We start from the raw sequence: 19,507 nt of genomic DNA, 5'->3' as shown, positions 1-19,507 counted from the left end.
AATTCGTTAAGCATTGCGTCAAACAAAGATAGTTTACTCACTTGAAATGAAAACACAAAAATCAAATTTCATTCGTTTGACCTCGGGAGACTGACTACTCACTTGTTCTTGTCGTTAAATTGGTGATTTCACTGACTAGATCATAAGATATGGTATAGACGATGAAGGAATACTGCATCCCTGGCATCAGATCGCCAACGAGTACTCTTTCCGTATGAACGGTGTTCTCGTCGAAGATAAGAGCAGAAATTTCGGGGCTTTCCGTGACATTTTTTGCTCTTATATCTTGTGGATTCTCGACAGGCCACCATCTTATCACGTAGGTTTCAATCCTACCTTCGGGTCTTGGCCACTCTAATGTCACGTTCGTTGAATCCACGATCGGATGAATGTTTAATACTGGATTTGGTCCTAAGAAATAATCGTTGTACATGAGAACATTGTTATAAAGTACAAGAAATATACGTAAAGAAGTATTCGTAAAGAAATATACTTACGAATTGTATGATTTACTTGTAAGGGATGTAAACTTTCTACTCCATAGCTTACAGTATTCACTTGTATCGTGTATCTCTCTCCTGGTGTCATATCGGCGACTTCCGCTTCGCCAATTTCTCGAACACTTGGAAGCTTCACCCATCTTGGTTCGTCTTCCGTACGATATCTAATAGAATATTCAGAAAATATTGAATCCGTTGGTGCCTCCCAATGGACGAGTACTGTGTTACTGGTAACTTTTTCAATGCTCAAATTCTTTGGTGGATGAGGCACTGGAAAATTGAAAAGTTTAAACGTAACCATCGTTGTCTTCATTTCTCATGGACACATGTAAATATTGCATATTTAAAGGTTCACTCACGGACTGCTTGAAAGTGTGCATGCGGCTCGCTCCTAAGGCCATGACTAATAGCGAAAACCTTGACCTCGTATCCCGCACCAGGATAAAGATCTTCTAAAACAATGTGCGACTCTGTGGTCAAGGTGGTCGCACTTTCGCCTGTATCGTTTCTGTTGTGCGTCACCTCGAACTTTTCTTGCCTGGAGTTTACGTCACTCTTCCAGGATATATTCAAACCTTTCTCGATCGATTTCAAATCTTCGATTATCGGACTAGACGGACGTGTTACTTGATAAAGTACTGTCTCATTTGATTCAACTTTACTGCTGATCGCTTGGATGATTATGGAATAATTTCGACCTGGCAGCAGAGCTTCTAATGTGACCTGTAATAAAAAATGATGATATAAAAAAGTGATCTTTTTTAATTATTTTTTTTTTCCTTTTTTCTTTTTTTCTTTCTTTTTGGAATAAAATGTCTTACTCTGGTTTTATCAGTTGTTAAAGTGTTGCTATCACCACCGATAGTCGTTTCCACTTCATGATACTGAAGCTTATAACTATCTTGCGTACTACTATTTTCTGGATTCCACGATACTTCAACCATACCTGTTCTCTCATCGATGTCTGCTCGAAGATCTCGGACCGGTAATGGTTCTGAACAAAAAATGGCAATATAAATATTTGTATGACACAAATGTAAAAAATAATAATACATTGTGTTTATTGAAAAAAGAAAAAAAAAGAAAAAAAAAGAAAAAAAAAGAAAATAAAAAGAACTTACTGAGAGTAACGTCACCACTAGCTGGCCAACTGGTGACCTTGCCAGAGACCGTTTTTACAACAACCTGATATGTTTTTCCAGGTTCCAAGTCCTTAAATTCCAATCTACTCTCATCATCCCGGTTTTTAGTAACAGGTGCGAGTCTTCGATTACCGCCGAGAGATATCTGATATTTGTCGAACTCGGATGTTCCATTCGGTGGTTTCCAGAAAACTCTAAATGAAGTAGATGTTATAGAAGATTTGTCAAAAGTTACGTTCAAAGGTCGCAATGGTACGGTGCGATATTGAGCAGTCGTTGGAGTCGAGGTCTCATCTTCAGAAACTGTTTGTACCGAAATGTTGTAAGCTCGACCTGTATGAATAATAAAAAAAAGAAATTATATCGGTCATCATGAATTATTCACACTCTTTTACAATTTCAACCAGAAAAATTATACGTTCGCTGTCTCTTTCACTTTTTACGAGAATAATACCGCTTTTAGGCAAGGAATATTTAACCCATAATTTTATTTAAATCATAGACACGTACCAGGGACGAGTCCTTTGAACGCAGCCTGAGCTGGTCCAGGTGGTTCACCTTCTTTCTCCACATAAAGGACCGATTCGATCGCATCCTTGGGATCAATGCTAACTTTGTAGTGGGTATAAATACCAGCAGGATAAGGTGGCTGCCAGAGTACCAATAATGTAGTCTCATTTCTAAACCACACGATGAACTTCCCTGGCGTATTTGGTTCTAACGAAGGAAAGCAAATTAAATAAATTATCACGAATATTCCATTAAAATGTCTATGTTAATCGATGAGTAATAAAAGAGAAACGTTACTGGTTGTAAAGTTCCTGCTTGTGTAGGCAACGCTCTCTTTGGTGTCCAGCACCGTGAAGAGTTGAAGGGAGTATGTCGCCCCGGGCGTCAGATCACGAAGTGTATAGGGCACGGCATCGGCGGGTATCACACTCGTCCTTGGATTTCCGGTGTCGCTGAAGCTTTGTACCCTCAGGCGGAAACCAGAATAATTGCCCTGGGCTGGCGGCGACCAATATACGATCGCGGTTTTCCCATTGCGAACAGATACGGTCAAATTGGAGGGTGGATCCGGTGCTGAAGCGCGAACAATTATCATGAATTATGTGACACGTCTGTCACATCCATCAATTTGTATTCTTTCCAATAAAATACGTTTTCTTTATCATTCTCAACGAACGTTTATTCGAATCGTTGAAAATATTCGTGATTGAACATACATATTCGGAAAAAACTTCCACGGAACGTGGCTCGGCTCGTTTTCATTAAAATGCATGTCAGAACGTGTTTGAAATATATACAGCCTGAATATCAGGAGTATATTTTCGAACTTCGTATACGTATACGTTTATGTTCTAAGAATTTTAGAAAGGTATTAATGTTATTTACACTTTATACCTGTCGTGATCGAAGCAGCCCACGTGAGCCAATCGTGAAGAGTGCCGTTACTGTAGTATAGCCAAAACTCATATTTTGTACCCGGAAGACCATCCCTGAACTTGATAACATCACCGATGTCTGTTGCGGCTATAGTAGTGTTTGGCTGTGGATAACCAACAGCAGGACTGTAATCCAGTCGGTACCAAGACCCGCCTTGACTCAAATTACCTGGAATTTCGATCGCTAGATCGGCCGAATAGGAGACCTAAGAAAAAAAAAAATAGAACAAAAAATCAATGCGACGAGACTTTCGTATCTATTTTTGAAGTGATAAATTAAAATAGTTAATTAGATTTCCAGCAAATAAAGTAAATCAAAACCACGAGTGATCAACTGCATATTCGTTAATAAAAAATCTTCTGAATCTTATGCACGAAGCAAACAATGTTTCGATGAAATCTCGATAAATAAGAATTTCACTGCAAGACAATAGAATCTCGTATCATATTATCATAGGATCATAGTCCTCGTCTTTGCGAGAAACAAAAAGAAAGGAAGAAAAAGAGAGATTTGCTTTATGTTTCAAGATCATCGTTCGCGCTTGATGATTCTCACGACTTTATCGTAGCGCTATTGTAACCCTGACTTGTGAAACGAGTCAGTGTATACACGCTAAGTCCGTTAGAAATCATCAAGAGCATGCACCTCACTAATCAAGGTTCATACGCGGAAAAGACGAATCGACTAAATCTTATTTCATTTGGAAAATATTTCTTTCCTATCATAGATACCATAGTCCAATTTTGGTGTAGCTTTTTTTAAAATTAATCACCAACGAGCACGTTTTTTCGCGGAAAAATGTTTACTCAATAATGTGTACACGTTTATACTACGATCGTGCGTTTGCTTGTTTTAACGAGAGAGGCGTGACCTCCCGGCGCGCTTCGAGAAGACTCGCTTTCTCCCCCACGAAAACTCGTAACAAATGGCGAGTCGGTCGATAGTGAGCTCTCTTCCGCATGTAGGTATGTACGTCCGTTTATCGTACTATACTCTTCGTAATTTCCTCGATTCTAACGAATCTAACATTGGATTCAAACGTAATTACATCCTTTTTTCTTCGAATTTCATCGGTAACGTCACGGTTCATCGTAAATCACAAAAAGATTTATAGATATAGTAGTTCACTTGAATAGCACATTATTCTAACAGATATAATAACGTAATTAGTAGTGATAGATATTGCGAAAACGTATAAATATACTATGACAAAACCGCAAGTAACGAGAATCATATATAAGTTAAATAATCAAACAGGATCTTCTATTTCTTTTTATGATAATATAAAAGTGTAAATGTAATTAGTTTTGCACTGTTGTATTCGTTTAATTAAAATTCTGCTATTCTAAGTATTTTCCATGTAATTACATAAATCATATATTGTATAAGTAATGCTTCTTTAAATATTTGTAAAAAGTATATAAAATTAATAAAAAATAAATGAAGTTCAAAAAGTTTCATCAATGCTTTCCTAATCCAATCGCAAAGGGAAGTGTTGAAGCGTATATGGCACACCCTTGTAGGTTGAACGTTGAACTAAAGGTTTTTTAATGCAACACCAGATGCTTGTCCTTGAAATTTCTTTAGACACTCGCTACATAGATCCCATAGAAAAACGCGACTAAGAGACCATGGCCAATGCTTATTTATATTTAGATATTTCCCTGAATGCTCAATTTTCTGGAATATCTTCGATCGAGCAACCGAAGTTTTCTAGGCCAAACAATTTATAACGCTCATCATAAACTTACTCTTGAAATATTTATTTTTTTAATCGCAGTAGTACGACCACTTGGTATCAATAACTGCATATAAGAATGTTTAAACAACCTCGAAAGTAATAATCCGGACAAAATCCCAATTAATCAAAGATAACTCTTTCCCTTACTCATTCTTTTCACAAAAAACTCCTCGTATTTTTATCTATTCCTTTCCCTTTTTCTAATTTTCTCCGAGCATTTTTTCGGATAATTAATCGATATCATTCAATATTCTCAATTCACTATATAAAAATCTACATAAAACATTAAAACACAGTTAATCTCGTTTATAAAATATACTATATAAAATATACTATAATATTTTATATACTATATAAAATATACTATATAGCAATTGTATATTTAACAGTATATTTCTAAAATATATCCATTTGTTACAATTCGGCTATATTCATTTAAAAATAACTCCCAACTCCAGTTCGGCGCGTGTGATTAATTTTGGTGCGAGGATACAATGCGCGTATCTCGATGATAATATATGATTTTTGAAACAAGCTACGCCATTAATGAATACAAGGAAAGTCGAGGAGAATGATCGTACCTTACAAGCGTAATTGGCAGACTCAACAGGAAGGAAAAAGAGAAATACAAAATGCATACGTATTCCGACGAACTACAGCCATTCTAAACATCTGGCTACATGACGTACCGGAAGTAACATAGCGGGCGTAAAACGAGGCCCACCCTGATTCTATGAAAGTCGTTATTGAAGCGTGACGAGGACAACATACTGACTGGAAAGCAAAACGTTTTTTTCGAAAACGGCTGCTCTTTTGAAAAATCTATTTTTTTGTTCTTTTCTTATACGGATGAATAATTCCGAATAATACTTTGACACATAGGAAAAGAGGATTTTCCACTCTTTCAGGTGTTCTTTCCCGACGACATCCGGTCGTGTTGGTAAGAGAGATGCATATTGATCTTTCTTCCCTCTTTCTCTTTCACTCTTTCAATTTCTTTCCTTCTAACCTCTCCCTTGCTCAGCAACCCTTTTCGTCGTTTGCAACGACTGAGACTTCTAATTGTACAAAGAAGGTTTGAATGGTCGAATAGCGACGGTATGAGGAAGAAGGTAGTGAACTAAAAGCGGGAAAAGAAAAGTAAAAAAAAAAAAAAGAGGAGAAGATAGAAAACGGCAGGGTAGAAATTTATGCATATGTATATACATGTATTGCCGTTGTACATATAATATAGGTAGGGTGTTGTAATAACTACTACGCTTTAAATATTTCCGAATCTACGAGAAGAGAAAAAAATTTTAAACAATACTTAAGCCAATACAAAAATATCTTTATCACAGTATTATCAATTTTTTTTTTTAATTTCCATTATTTCTGTAATATTTAATAATTAAAATGATAATACTTATTTTGGAACATCCTGTACACATACGTATATGTATATAAATAAATGTACATATGTGAAAGTTCTACAAGAATCCCATTTGCTCTGGTAAATTCAATTCGTGGTAGAAAATTTTTTCTGCTTGCGTCAATGATGATTAAAACGTGGCTAACGTCAAAGTCAAAGAGAGACGCGGTCAGGGCGTCTGCGATTACATATAAAAAAAAAAAAAATATGATACATTTTCAGAAAGGGCGGATTTTAAAAAGCACATTAGCAACGTACAGCTTCGTTAACGACCGTAATTAGAATGGGCGACGAATGAAAATTCTGAACATTCCTTCAATGAATTTTCGTTCTTGGATAAAAAAATTACGCAACTTTGGTTACAATTATATCACTGGTAACATTTGAAAATATAATTAATTAAAATATTTGTTCAAAGTGAAAAATGACGAAAATTTTCATGACAAGAAGAAATCGCTACTTACAAATTGAAGATAAGTATATTCCAATAATAGTTTCTTATACACTTATACGCTTATACACTTGTTATATTTTAATCTTATCATATTTGAATGCAAATCTATAATTCCTTATAGAAATATGAAACATCAAAAATTTTAGATATTTACCAATTATAGTCACATCATTATTTTGATCTTAAATTTCACCATAAAGAAAGTAAATGATTCACTAATTTTATTTCGTGATAATAATTATAATAAAAAAATCATATTGAAATTTGCCTAAAATCTATCAAGTTTTTATAAACTTTGATAAGAGAAGGACATATTGTTAAATAAATAAATTAATCAATGAAGTGGAATTTTAATTAAGATTATTGATAAATACTTTCTAGTTCGAACAACTAGTAAAGGATAAAATCGCAAGAAAACGATATATACGTATCGTTTAACACACAATGAAAGAACTTTCGCTGGTGGGCAAAAGGAATCGTAAGGCTCACGTCGATACGTACTAAAAATATTACGAGAGTTACACCTTGTTGCCATTGACTGGCCGTCAGGCTCTTCTTCGTACGACTGTCATTACATCGAGTTGCACTCACGGTATGTTGGAATGCGGGAATGCCTCGACGCGTATCTCCTCTCTTTTTCTCTCTTCTTGTTGAACGAACGAAGGGACGTTCCCCTTGCTTTGCACGCGTCGTTCGATCGTACAGCCGTCGACGAGGACGATGATGCTACTTCCTGTTGACCCCCGTCACGCACTCTGCGAGCGTTTCCTTTTATCCCAAGCTCCCTCCCTCTCTCTCTTTCTCTCTCTCTCTCTCTCTCTCTCTCTCTCTCTCTCTCTTTCTCTCTCCCTCTTTCTCCTCGATATATTGTACGAACAACTCTCTTCTCTTTAGCTCTTCAAAACTCGCAAAGCCAGTTCTTCTTGAAGTATGCATACAAGCGCGTTCACGTTTAACATGTGGAAAGTGTCGCTAGGTAAGTTGATAAAACTTGGTCATGTTTAAAAAGTCCTACATAAAGTTTACAAGGATGTATGATATTGGTCATGTTTAAATAGTCCTACATAAAGTTTACAAAGATGTATGATATTGGTCATGTTTAAATAGTCCTACATAAAGTTTACAAGGATGTACGATATTAAACATTTATTTTAATATCACATCGGACAAATCACTAACATTGTCAATTTAGATCATAATACTCTTGATTGATAATTTGGTAAAATATTTGTTCTATTATTGTAACGATCCGTGAGCATGATCTAGTTTCAAAACGATCATAGTAATATATTCTCATCGTAGAGCGTCCAATACGACTTTCAATTAACACGTTGAATGTCAAAGGGGGTTCTCTCCGGTAAATAATGATCAATTTTGCAGATCTTATAAATGTTTCTAAAATTTTTTTGTGACGTTTAAAAAATTAAAAGTATATTTTCTAATAAAAATAAAGTCTCCTTAATGTAAAAAATATAATAATCAATTTTCCTATATCTTTCCCATATCTCTACAAAAATCTATGAAAGTTATTAGATGATTATATTAATTTATACAAAATCGATTAAACACCTAATGTACTAAAAACTATGTCGAAACAATCAAGTCACAATTCATGAACGCGATAATAATTTATTCTTAAACAGATTTGTAATATTATTTTTGATTTACTTTTAAGACTTACATAGATTTTTCAATCGAGACAAAGTTTTGTTCGACAAAGTTATCTCGATTCTCTCTATTCCATTCTTTGTTTGTTCTACCTTGTCGCTTTTCAAGTCGCAGTTCCTCGATGTTGCTTGTTATATCAAAAATGCACAGTCGACTTTGTAACTCTCGTGACACGAATAAAAATCATCTCACGCACAAAAGTGGTGTATGTATGAAGTACGTTAATCTTTCCGAATGCATATGGCTTCTTCAATCTTCTTGTCACCGTCTCTTTTTTCTCTCTTCGATCGATGACGACTTCATAAATCACAGAGCATTGCTCCGAGCATCCTTTTTATCTTTCCAATAAACGTATATCTCCATCGAATGACATATGATTCGAACGAAAGCGAGAAAATAAATTCAAAAATCGCGTAGAATGTCAAGAAAACAAGCAAGAATGATCATAATGATAAATATTACGAGTAATACAATTCCATAGAAAAACATTATCATTTTATGAATTCCAAAGAAAATAAAGAAGTCTGATTTAATCATAAACGCCAAGATGATCATTCTACATTATTAATGATGACGATAACATTTTGACTCGTCTAGTAATACAAATAATAAAAAATTAAATTTTGATCATGTCATTTTTTTTTTTCATCACTAAACGGAAAAAAATTTCTCATATAACGTTTAACGCGATGAATATCAAGGAATTCTATCGAGATTCTTTGGAAGCGCCAGCACGAGATTAAAGAAAATTTGGCACGAGACGAAAGATACGACGTTGGAAGATTTTTGCGGGCTTCGAACTTGCGTCATAGGCAGTCTCAGTTCGGGTGCGTGTCGCTGACACTTATCGTTGCAACGTTTAATACCAGAATCTGGCAATTTGCCAGAAATCCAGGAAGAGAAAAAAAATATGACGTCTAACTAATAAAAAATGGAATATAGTAGTGGTGAAAATAATCGGCATGAGATCAATTCGAAAAAAATGTATGGCATGACGAAAGTAGAAAAGTGTCGTGGGTAACACGCTCACTTGCGTGCTTCCTGGCAAGTTAATTGGCATGTACCATAAATGGATTTTCTGATATAACTTTTTAATAAGAATTACCATTGGAATATATCGAGATTTTCTTAATAGAAAAATTAGAGAGTTTAATACGTTTTTCTTAAATTAGAAAGTTAATTTCTATTTTACAGTAATTCTAATTTTATTTAAATTCCATTTTATAATTTTATAGAAAGATCTTTAGTCGACTTCTATCGAAAGTTTTATTATTTCGCGATATGAATTTTAATTTCTATATATCTTTCTCAAAAAAAAAAAAAAAAAAAAAAAAAAAAAAAACTTTTTTTATTTTAAAACAATCCGTTCGATCATGTATCGAGTTCTGGGATAAGTGCATCTCTCCAAAGAGTCTAAAATTCTCCCCACTCCATAAATACATCTCTTATCGTTAGCTTTTAAACCTTTTCACAAAGCATCGATGATGTCTCGTTATCGTTCTCGTATATGCATCTTTAGACGACCGACAACAAAATGTCGAGTTTCCTGTCGTCACCTCGAAATCATAGTATCCTTGCACTAAAAAGCGCTAGGAAATCTTTCAATATCGACTCAAATTGGCGTCGGACCTAGTATCCGATAACAGAAACAAATTGCCAGCTATAGCTTACTTTTTGATAGGTTCTAAGCCGTTAATTGCGTTGATTTTTATACGTGACATTCTCTTAAAACAATATGACGTTAACATATTGATAATATCACTATGTATATACATATATAAACTTGTTTAGAATAGAAATTCATTTGTCCTATATACATATGTTTTATATTATTCGCATATCCTGTATGAATATATAGAAACTTTTTTAGTAATTAAATTTATTAAATTAGATTATATATGGTCGAAGCAGCGATCTATTTTTTTATAATGATATATCTTTCACATAAAATTACACGGATCGTAATGGATTTACTTAATCCATTACGTGAAAAAATAAATCGATAGAGAATGATAATAAACTCTCCATAAATTTTGCATAAATGAATACACAACAAACACATGAAGGGAATCAGAAATTTCCTTTGTTTCTTGATATACTGAGAAGGAAAGAAACGAAGGAACAAACACGCACTTGTCGCGGTCTGGATTATGGACGAGTTCCGAATCTCTAAATAAGAGAAGAGAATCGTCGTGCCGGGCATACTGGAACTTTCGTAAAATAAGGCACAAATAATCCAACGAAGGGATTCCAAACTCGTCAAAGACAAACAGGATGTAAAGGGACGACGTCGAGGGAGAGTAAAAATAAGAAGAAAAAATTACTTTGAAAAAGGAAAGCAAAGTATAGCTATCGACGAAGTAACGAACTTCAAAGTAGAAAAAAGATACTTTCTATTTTTTCTTGATGCAAAGAATTTCAGCAGTCTTTCGTCTCTCGCTTGTATGAAAAAAGAAAATATGTACAGAATATATACAATACCTTTCTATAAATAATTGACTTAGAAGTCATTGATTATTAGAAGAAGAAAAAAAAAAGAAAAAAATTATCAAAATATAATTTATTAATTAAAAACAAATAATTGCCTATGACTTGATCAAAAGTTCAAATAAATAATCGACTATTGCACAAATATAAATGAGATCAGAATTTTCACAAAGTTTTACGATAATAGAAAGAATTGATAGAAAGAAGAAATACATCAGCGATATTTCCGTGCTACAATCGAACGTGACGAACAAAATTCGATTAAAGGCTCAAAGACAATTCAAAATTTCGCTTAACAATCTGGACGACCTAATAATGAACATTGTACACGGAAATTTTAACAAATTCAAATCACGCTCCGTTACCACCTGTACTAGGTTCTTTTCGAACAGGATACTTGCGCGATTCTAAGTTAGTAACTCGCGTGCTTTATTTTCTTTACATCAGCAAAACCTGTTGCTTGGCTCACTAAAACTCGTGCCAAGCTGTTCACCACGCCATCCGCCGCCAACAGCGTGCATGCGAGCACATCTTGCACTCAAGAAATCAATTACTCTTTTGCCTTATTTACCTCCATCCTCCCTCTTTTCAAACGAACTCCTTCCTTGTGTTTTTCAACAACCATCGACCTTATTTGTAGTACGATCACGTAGATAGTTGGTATATAGACAAGATTAACGCTTCTTCGACAAGATTTTGACCCTTCAATCTGATCTTTTGAAAAAAGTGAAATTCAATTCATGCTTTACCAAGAATTATCGTTTCGTTATCATAAATGTAATTATTTTCCTAACCATTCTACCGTAAAAATATTGAAACGTACGATGACACATCTCGAAACAATGCCTTTCGATTTAAGTAGAGAAAGTTTGAACTGTACGATACGATAAAAAGTAAACTACGATGTGTAAAAAGATACTCAACGATACTCCTAATAGCGTGAAAGCGTAATAAATTTTAATGCTAGATTTTTAAATCTCGAATAATGCCGCGTGACTTAATATTTTTGACGTTGGTTCGAGGACAACTATTTTCCGTACACGAAATTTCTCAGCTCGAATAGATTTTAACGTTGTTCCTCGTGTAGAACAACTTTTACTCGAAAACAAGTTAGTTTTACATTCCACGCCACTTACATATTAACACTTTTACTCGAAGTAAGTTGCAACAGATACGAATGTTATTTAATTGCGCAATACTATTTACTTACTTAAGACTAATCGCCGATCGACAATCAAACAGATTTCACTCGAGCAACGCGCTACGAACGTCCCATTATTCCAAGTGAAAATTTCATGACACGAAATTCGTTTCCTCCTTTCCTCACGCTTCTTTTCGAATACATTATTCGTTCGTTCTAGATTCGTCCAGAAGAATTTGCCTCAGAAATCGTCGAGTCACATTTTGCATTAGGAATGCATCAGAAAATCCTATTTACATATTTCTCTCTTTCTCTCTCTCTCTCTCTCTTTCTCTTTCGAAAAAAAGAAAGAAAGAAAGACTGCACCATCGAGACTGTACATTATAGATACATACATACGTACGATAGTTATTCGTAATTGTTCATACCGGACGTGTTCAATTCGCAACGAAACCGGATATTCGTCCGGTTTTGATTCTATATACCTCGAACAAACACATGCATAGATATATGTGTACGCCTAAACATTACGTATTCAAATTACCATAATTTTACGTTAAATGATTCTTATCTTTAATTGCATTTTGTTTGATCCTACCTTTGTTCCTCTTCACTCCTTCCCATGTACATACCTTGAATTGCTTTCAAAAAGACGATGCATCGATATAAAGTATGTTCCTATAATCGAGTGATTCAATAGGTAGTAAAATGGAGCAGCGTGTTAACCGATCGATATGCGCTGGCAGCGTTAAAATCACCCGTGTAATTGTATATTCCATGCTTCAAAAGGCTAATTGTAAGTAGATTATTATATGTTAGTTTTGTTTAACGATATTTATAGATTAGGGAAAACTATATAGATTTTTGATTGTTTCATATCAAATAAAAGTATGAATAAATTAAAACCATCTATTTGTACTAGAAAGCAAATCAATTTTTTTATAATATTGTCCTACGTTAAACAGTGTCATAAAAATGTTTAATAAATTAATCTGAAACTGACACTAAATGAAATTGAGAATAAACCAAAGTAACTGAATCGTATAAGTAGGTATATATATACGTTGATATGTATATATATATATATATATATATATATATATATATATATATATATATATATATTTCACATTCTACAATAAAAATATATGAGTAAAAGCTAAAAAAACATGACGAAAAAGTTTTCGTTAACATTGTTAGGCACCTGAAACAATCGTAAAAATACAATGGTAAGGAATGTTACGCATTAATCATCCGCAACGACTCAAACCATAACGAACTACCTCAAGATAACATGGTTTACATTCTATTGTTACCGGCTTTGTTTTTCATATTACTCAGCCTGCACCTCGTTAAATAAAGCTCACTTGTATGTCTCCTAATTATAATTCACTTTATTTTGTCAATTGTAATATGTCGAATCGGCTTTTTTATAACATTAAAATCTCCTTCATCCTTTCACGTGACAAGATAGTATCTACGATTCCAAAACCACCTATATATCAATCTTATCGGAAATGTAAATGACAATATTCTAAATTTTCCGTCTTTGTACACTTATTTTCCTTAAAATTAGATATGTCAAACGTAAAGATTACAAACAATGACGAAAATATCAGAGATCTTAGACGTGATGTTTAATTTTATTAATCGTAAAATATGAGGATATCTATAAAGAATAATTAAAACAAGATAAATTAAAAAATCTGTTCGAACATTTTTCTTTTTACAATTAATATTAATCTAAATTAATATTATACTGAAGAGGATATAGAACGATAAACTCTAGTAATTAAACTCTAATTGGTATGTAGAAGTCATAAAACGACTTATAAAATACTAAATTTTTATCTAATAATAAGTTCTAGTACGTAATACACGTAAGTTTCAATAGTTCGAACATAAGTGTTAATAGTGGTATTTACAATTATTTAAATTCAAAATAATGTTCAAATGCCTTTGGAAACTGAATTTCTTTCCAAATTAAACAAAGTACTCTGAATTGTCGATTAAATGTGGAGAAATTATTTTATTATATGAAATATAATATATGTAAAGAGTTTAAATAAAATTGATTTTAGTTGTAGTAATATAAAAATAGTAAGTAGGATGAAAAATACATAAATAAGATTTTTTTTTTAATTCAAATATAAATTAATGGTAATATGAAATCATTCAATAAGAATTACTGAATTTTCTTTTAAAATAAAATATAAAATAAAATATTTTTTTTTTTCATTTTTATTATAACATATAATATGATCAATTACAATTCGATATATAGGAAACATAATATTGACCAAATGGTAACCATCGCTTTCATTACACATAATACCGATTCAATTTCGTTAATGACCGGTTGAATTTTGTTTTGAAGGTGTTCAATTATTTGTAGATTGTTAGCGTAAACTTGTTCTTTGAAATAATCCATCTAGTGGCAACAAATTGTACGATCTTGATAAAAGGTTAATTAATATGATTTCATGAAAAAATTTTGCATATGATAGTCATTTAACCGATATCATATTTCATATATAATTGTAATTGATCATACTATATATTACAATGAAGATTTTAAATAATTATTTTAATTTAAATGTTTTATTGAAAAAAAAAATTAGCTTTTATTGAATAACCTTATATATACTAGCAATACTAAAATCTTATTTCAATTTATTTTGGATTTGAATTTCTCCGAATTTATCAAAAATACCTTTTTGTATTGTTTATTTAGATATAAAATACTGAAAATTCCAGTTCGACATTACTAATTGGCCGACTCAATATAATAGATTGTTTCATAATTTCTATTATATTTTGTCACCTTATAACAAAATTGTGAATAAGCTATTCATTAAATAGAGACAAATAGTAGATAACACAATGGATAATATAGATATTATTAGTTATTTTACATCAATTTTAATTTTATTCAAAAATACGATAGAAATTATGCAACTTAACTTGCTTTAGGATTGTTTGATTTTGATGATATATACAGGATAGAGCAACCATATTTACAAAATGCATGTATCCATTTTTTAAAAATGTACAAAGAATTCGTATTTTTTATTACTGCTACTTAAAATCATTGCTTTAGCTTCTTTAATTCTTCATGCACTTCATATACAAGTAAAATATTAATTTTTCTATATCTATACAAGAATTCAGAACACTCTTTTTGACCAATCCAGAAAAATTTATTGAGTTTCCAAATGTGTCAAAAAATTTTTGTAATTCATCCTATATCCGAGTTCTCCTAAAAACGAAAAAAAGAAAAAACTATAGATACATACATATGAATAAAGAAAAAAATAATCAACATGACTCATCTTGAAATGGTAAACCACAAGGCACGCTCCGACAAACCGGAGATGGATGCACAAGCGTCTCGACGCTCGTATTACTTGAGCGACCTCGGTGTACCTCGATTAATAACAACATTACGGAGGACTACTCCTTAACTTGTTAGATATATCCGTACGCAACTAACGATTCCTTACAGCGATTCGTTCGACGCTTTCAGCGTCGGCTTACATAGCTTCACTGGAACGCAACGAGTATCATGTAACCAACCGGCTAGGAATGATTACTAAACGAACCTGTCTGTACATATGTTGCATGTATATAAATACGTATTACAGATATCTATAGATCCATCGAAGAAATTGAATTTATATTATATTTGGAGTACAAAGATCGATAATACTGTATTCAGAAAAGTAACGATGTGATCCGTCTCAATGACGATCTTTGTTTGTTCCAGGAACATAGAGATCCGGTACACGTTAAACCTGTTTGTTTCGTGTTCAAGGTGGACCAAACTCCTCTGATCATTCATCCTCAGCATATTTTTATGATTTTATCAATCGATCCAACTCATCCGACGAAAAATGAATACCTATCAGTACTTGGCAGTTATAAATCATGTCAGAACTGATCGTAAAATTTACATCAATGACAAGACATATGACTGTTCACCTTTCTTTTAGTTTTTTTCTTCGATAAGATAACGTTACCTCTTTACTTTAAAAAGGAGTACAATTATTCCTTTTCGAACGAGTTTTTCTGTTTTTTTTTTTTAAGTAAAACGTTACAATTAACTATAATCTTTAAAAAAGAAATATTTAAACAAAATCGAGCTTAAACAGACATTGATATCATTTCTTGTATTATTTTAATACCAGGAACTATTTATTATGAATAACACATATCAACTATCGCACAACAATATGAGCACGACTTACGAACCCACGCGTACTTCTAAAACGTAAGTATGCATGCATAACGGAACTTCGTATACTTGACTTTAACCGCAACGAATTACGGAGGTTGCGGCAACGGTTTTGCATCCTAAGCGAAATGTGCTCGCTATTATAGAGATACAGTCGATTATTCTTCATATATCAGCTCTTAGATTTACTAGATTTTTATACTATTCTATTTACATTAATACATAAGTAACAAAACTAATATATAAATACTAATAGGAATAAATATTGGAATAATACTAACAGGAATAAATATTGGAATAATAAATACATATAGGAATAAATATAAATAGGATACTAATAGGAAAAAAATTTCAAACGTATTTTAATATCAATATAGTGAGTTAACATTAAAATTTTTAAAAGATCTTTATCATACATCATTTGTTGATATTGAAAAATTATATAAATTGTAAAACTATAATTATTGATTTGATAAACAAGTATAATTACAATGTAAAATAATTTCTCTTCATGCACTATACACGTATTCCATTAAAAATATGAAATACGTATATCGTATTCGCTTCATGACGATGACCCATTTTCAGGACCAAAAAGCGTGAACGCAAAGTATACCACTATGAATATCATGTTCTCGAAATACTGTACAACCGAAAGTTTTTCCGTGATTCATGGAATAGTGCGTGCGTTCAATTAGTTTTATTCTTTGTATGTACATAAATAAGCAAGTTCAATTAGAATCTCATTAATTCGGAGAAATTGTGTTTCATTTTGATTGTACATGCGTACATGTGGCCATTAATTTAACGACAAGAAAAAAAAGAAGAAGAAGGAGATTGTCTTGTTTTGCTTGGGAATGACAAAAAAGAGTCGAAACGAGTAAATAGACAAACGAGTCACATTCTCACCAACGGAACGTTCTCACACTCCTAGTAACAACGTCGGTCATTATGTTGCAACTCAATTTTATGCACCATAATGAATTTTTAATCGAATATATGTACATTGTGCAGAATATCGAGTCGATATTTTCAGAGAAAGCGATAATTAACGAAGAGTGATTTGAATGACTTATTTTCTTTAAAGACTTCCTTCCGAGCAACTAACAGAACTAATGTGATGTTATCGGGGTTTTAGTATTAACTCAATGAGGGAAGAACGTCGGCTTCTTTCATTAATCATCACTTTTATAATTGCACTGTATAGCCGCTCAGAAAAGAGATGATGGAGACAAAAAAAAATGTTAAATTACTTATTTGACAAAATCAATTTAAAATATAAGTAATTAGGTACTAATAAGAGTACTCAATATCGTTTCAACGTATTATGATGATTACACGTATATGATCAGATAATAAATTTTAACATTCCGTATAATTAAAATTATTTATGATGATCAAATGTGCCAAGAAATAATCATTGTAATGCTTAAAGTTGAATTCCACATTCTTACCGAGCATATTAATGTAAGCGTCGTTATTTAAGACGTGCGACAGAGAAGAGATAAAGAAAGAACCAAGGAAGAAGCGAGAGTAAAACAGCAAATGTGTGAAAGCGGATATGCTGTTGTATATGGTGAAAAAGATGGAGAGAGAAAGAAAAAGAGAGAGAGAGGGAGAGAGAAGGAGAGAGAGAAGGAAATGAAAAAAAAGAACTGAGCAAGCTGCTTCGTCTCTTCGCTACTTCGTTCGCACACATGACGTTAGTAGTGTCGTTGTGTCCTACACGTGGTTCACTCCAATTTCTAGCATGCCTATATTTATCGTTCCCTTTTGGTCATTCCAATCCTTTGGTTTTTCAATCCTTTTTCTTTCCCTATCGATTTACGATAGACAATTTTTTTCTTTCACCGTTGATATTGAAACGCCATCCTTTTTGTTCGAACAAAACTTCCTATATTCAAAATGTCTATATTTTTCGTATACCTTGTAAATTCGTGTATATTCAGAAGCTCCTCCATTTTTCATGTTTACTAGAATCATAATCTTTTCATTATATTCATATTTATAGCGATAGAAATAAGCAGACGAAGGATAAATCGATAAAATTGTTTTTCAATTTGCTATTGTAAATGTCAACGTTTAAAAAGAGAATGGTAGAACAAAAAGTAATTGTTTCCGCGATGATTCCAAAGAGAAAGTTATTAATGTAAATGGTAGGAACGTTCTTTAAGATTTCTTTCTCTCTTTTATCAAATCGTCTACAGAAATGTAGGATTTTATATAAGAAAATAAATTAATATAAAACATATTTTAAATCAGTCACGCATAAGTTTTCGTGTAATATTTATGGAATATCCTTTTGTCATCTCTATGCCTAAATATGGTAATTTACATCGCCGTTCAATGCAAAATAAAGTGAATTTACCATTATTTAAATATTCATATATTTCCAATCGCTCATGACATATATATTCATATCTTCCATATATTCATACTTTTTATACTGTGCCATTCCTACTCATTCTTATATACTAAATAACTTCATAAAAAAATTTATCACAATCGAATCCGCAAAACATCTCTTTTTTGCTTTACAAGTTGTCCCGATGTTTTTTGTGATACAACTGAGAAACGAAAGACACGATCTTATCTTTTTAGTAGACGAAACACGTGAACAAAGGGAGGCACCGAATTCTCAATGATTTATATCTCCTGTCTACTCTATTTTTGTCGGGATGCAGACGCATCCTCCTCCCTTTGGCTAGACCAGGATACAACATCCGAATGTAGACCCACCGGGGCCGAGTGATCCTCCGCAGACGAGTACGCTTGGCTCCATTTAGTCTACGCTACTTGCTACAAAAATATTCGAGGAGAACTGTCTTCGGTCGAATGAATCAAAATACGTCAACATTCTTTTGCGATTAAATATAATTTCAAAAATGCATACTATATAAGACATGAATCAATTTGTACATACTAAATTTTTAAAATAAATAATATTAAAATAAAATCGTTTGTTTTTATTTTTTAATTATATTTTATTGCTATAGATATTACCTAAATATGTTACCTGTTTACTATTTTAATAAAATTCTAACGATGCCATACATTAACATTAATTAAATCAATTTCTTACGCACAAACATTAATTAATCTACCTGTATACGATAGTTTAATAAGAAGATGTATCTGTGAATAAGATCGAATAGTTTTGCGTTACGTTGATTAATGAAACGCCTACGCGTCAAAGTTAACACGTTTATTGTCAGTACTAACGAAATTAATGTACACTCGTAGAGATAGAATGAAAGCAATCTTTTCTTACACTATACATACA

The 19,507-nt window shown here is 32.6% G+C and overlaps 1 protein-coding gene across 3 annotated transcripts in view; it reads right to left on the bottom strand.

The window, feature by feature from the left end:
• Ptp10D (Protein tyrosine phosphatase 10D) overlaps positions 1–19,507 on the bottom strand; it is a 34,370-nt gene that overhangs the window by 8,435 nt on the left and 6,428 nt on the right. For all 3 annotated transcript variants that reach the window (XM_035869865.2, XM_035869866.2, XM_035869867.2), the window contains exons 2-9: positions 3,047–3,293; positions 2,450–2,725; positions 2,153–2,359; positions 1,622–1,975; positions 1,322–1,494; positions 860–1,223; positions 498–770; positions 103–411 (exon numbers count right to left, since the gene is read on the bottom strand). In XM_035869865.2, the coding sequence (XP_035725758.1) occupies positions 103–411; positions 498–770; positions 860–1,223; positions 1,322–1,494; positions 1,622–1,975; positions 2,153–2,359; positions 2,450–2,725; positions 3,047–3,293 (2,203 nt within the window). The remainder of the gene's footprint in view (positions 1–102; positions 412–497; positions 771–859; positions 1,224–1,321; positions 1,495–1,621; positions 1,976–2,152; positions 2,360–2,449; positions 2,726–3,046; positions 3,294–19,507) is intronic.

The sequence above is a fragment of the Vespa mandarinia genome, chromosome 4 (assembly GCF_050613455.1).
Source record: "Vespa mandarinia isolate Hongniang chromosome 4, ASM5061345v1, whole genome shotgun sequence".
In the NCBI taxonomy this organism is placed as follows: domain Eukaryota; kingdom Metazoa; phylum Arthropoda; class Insecta; order Hymenoptera; family Vespidae; genus Vespa; species Vespa mandarinia.
The sequence above is the reverse complement of the archived record's forward strand: the minus strand, read 5'-3'. Positions and strand labels throughout refer to the sequence as shown.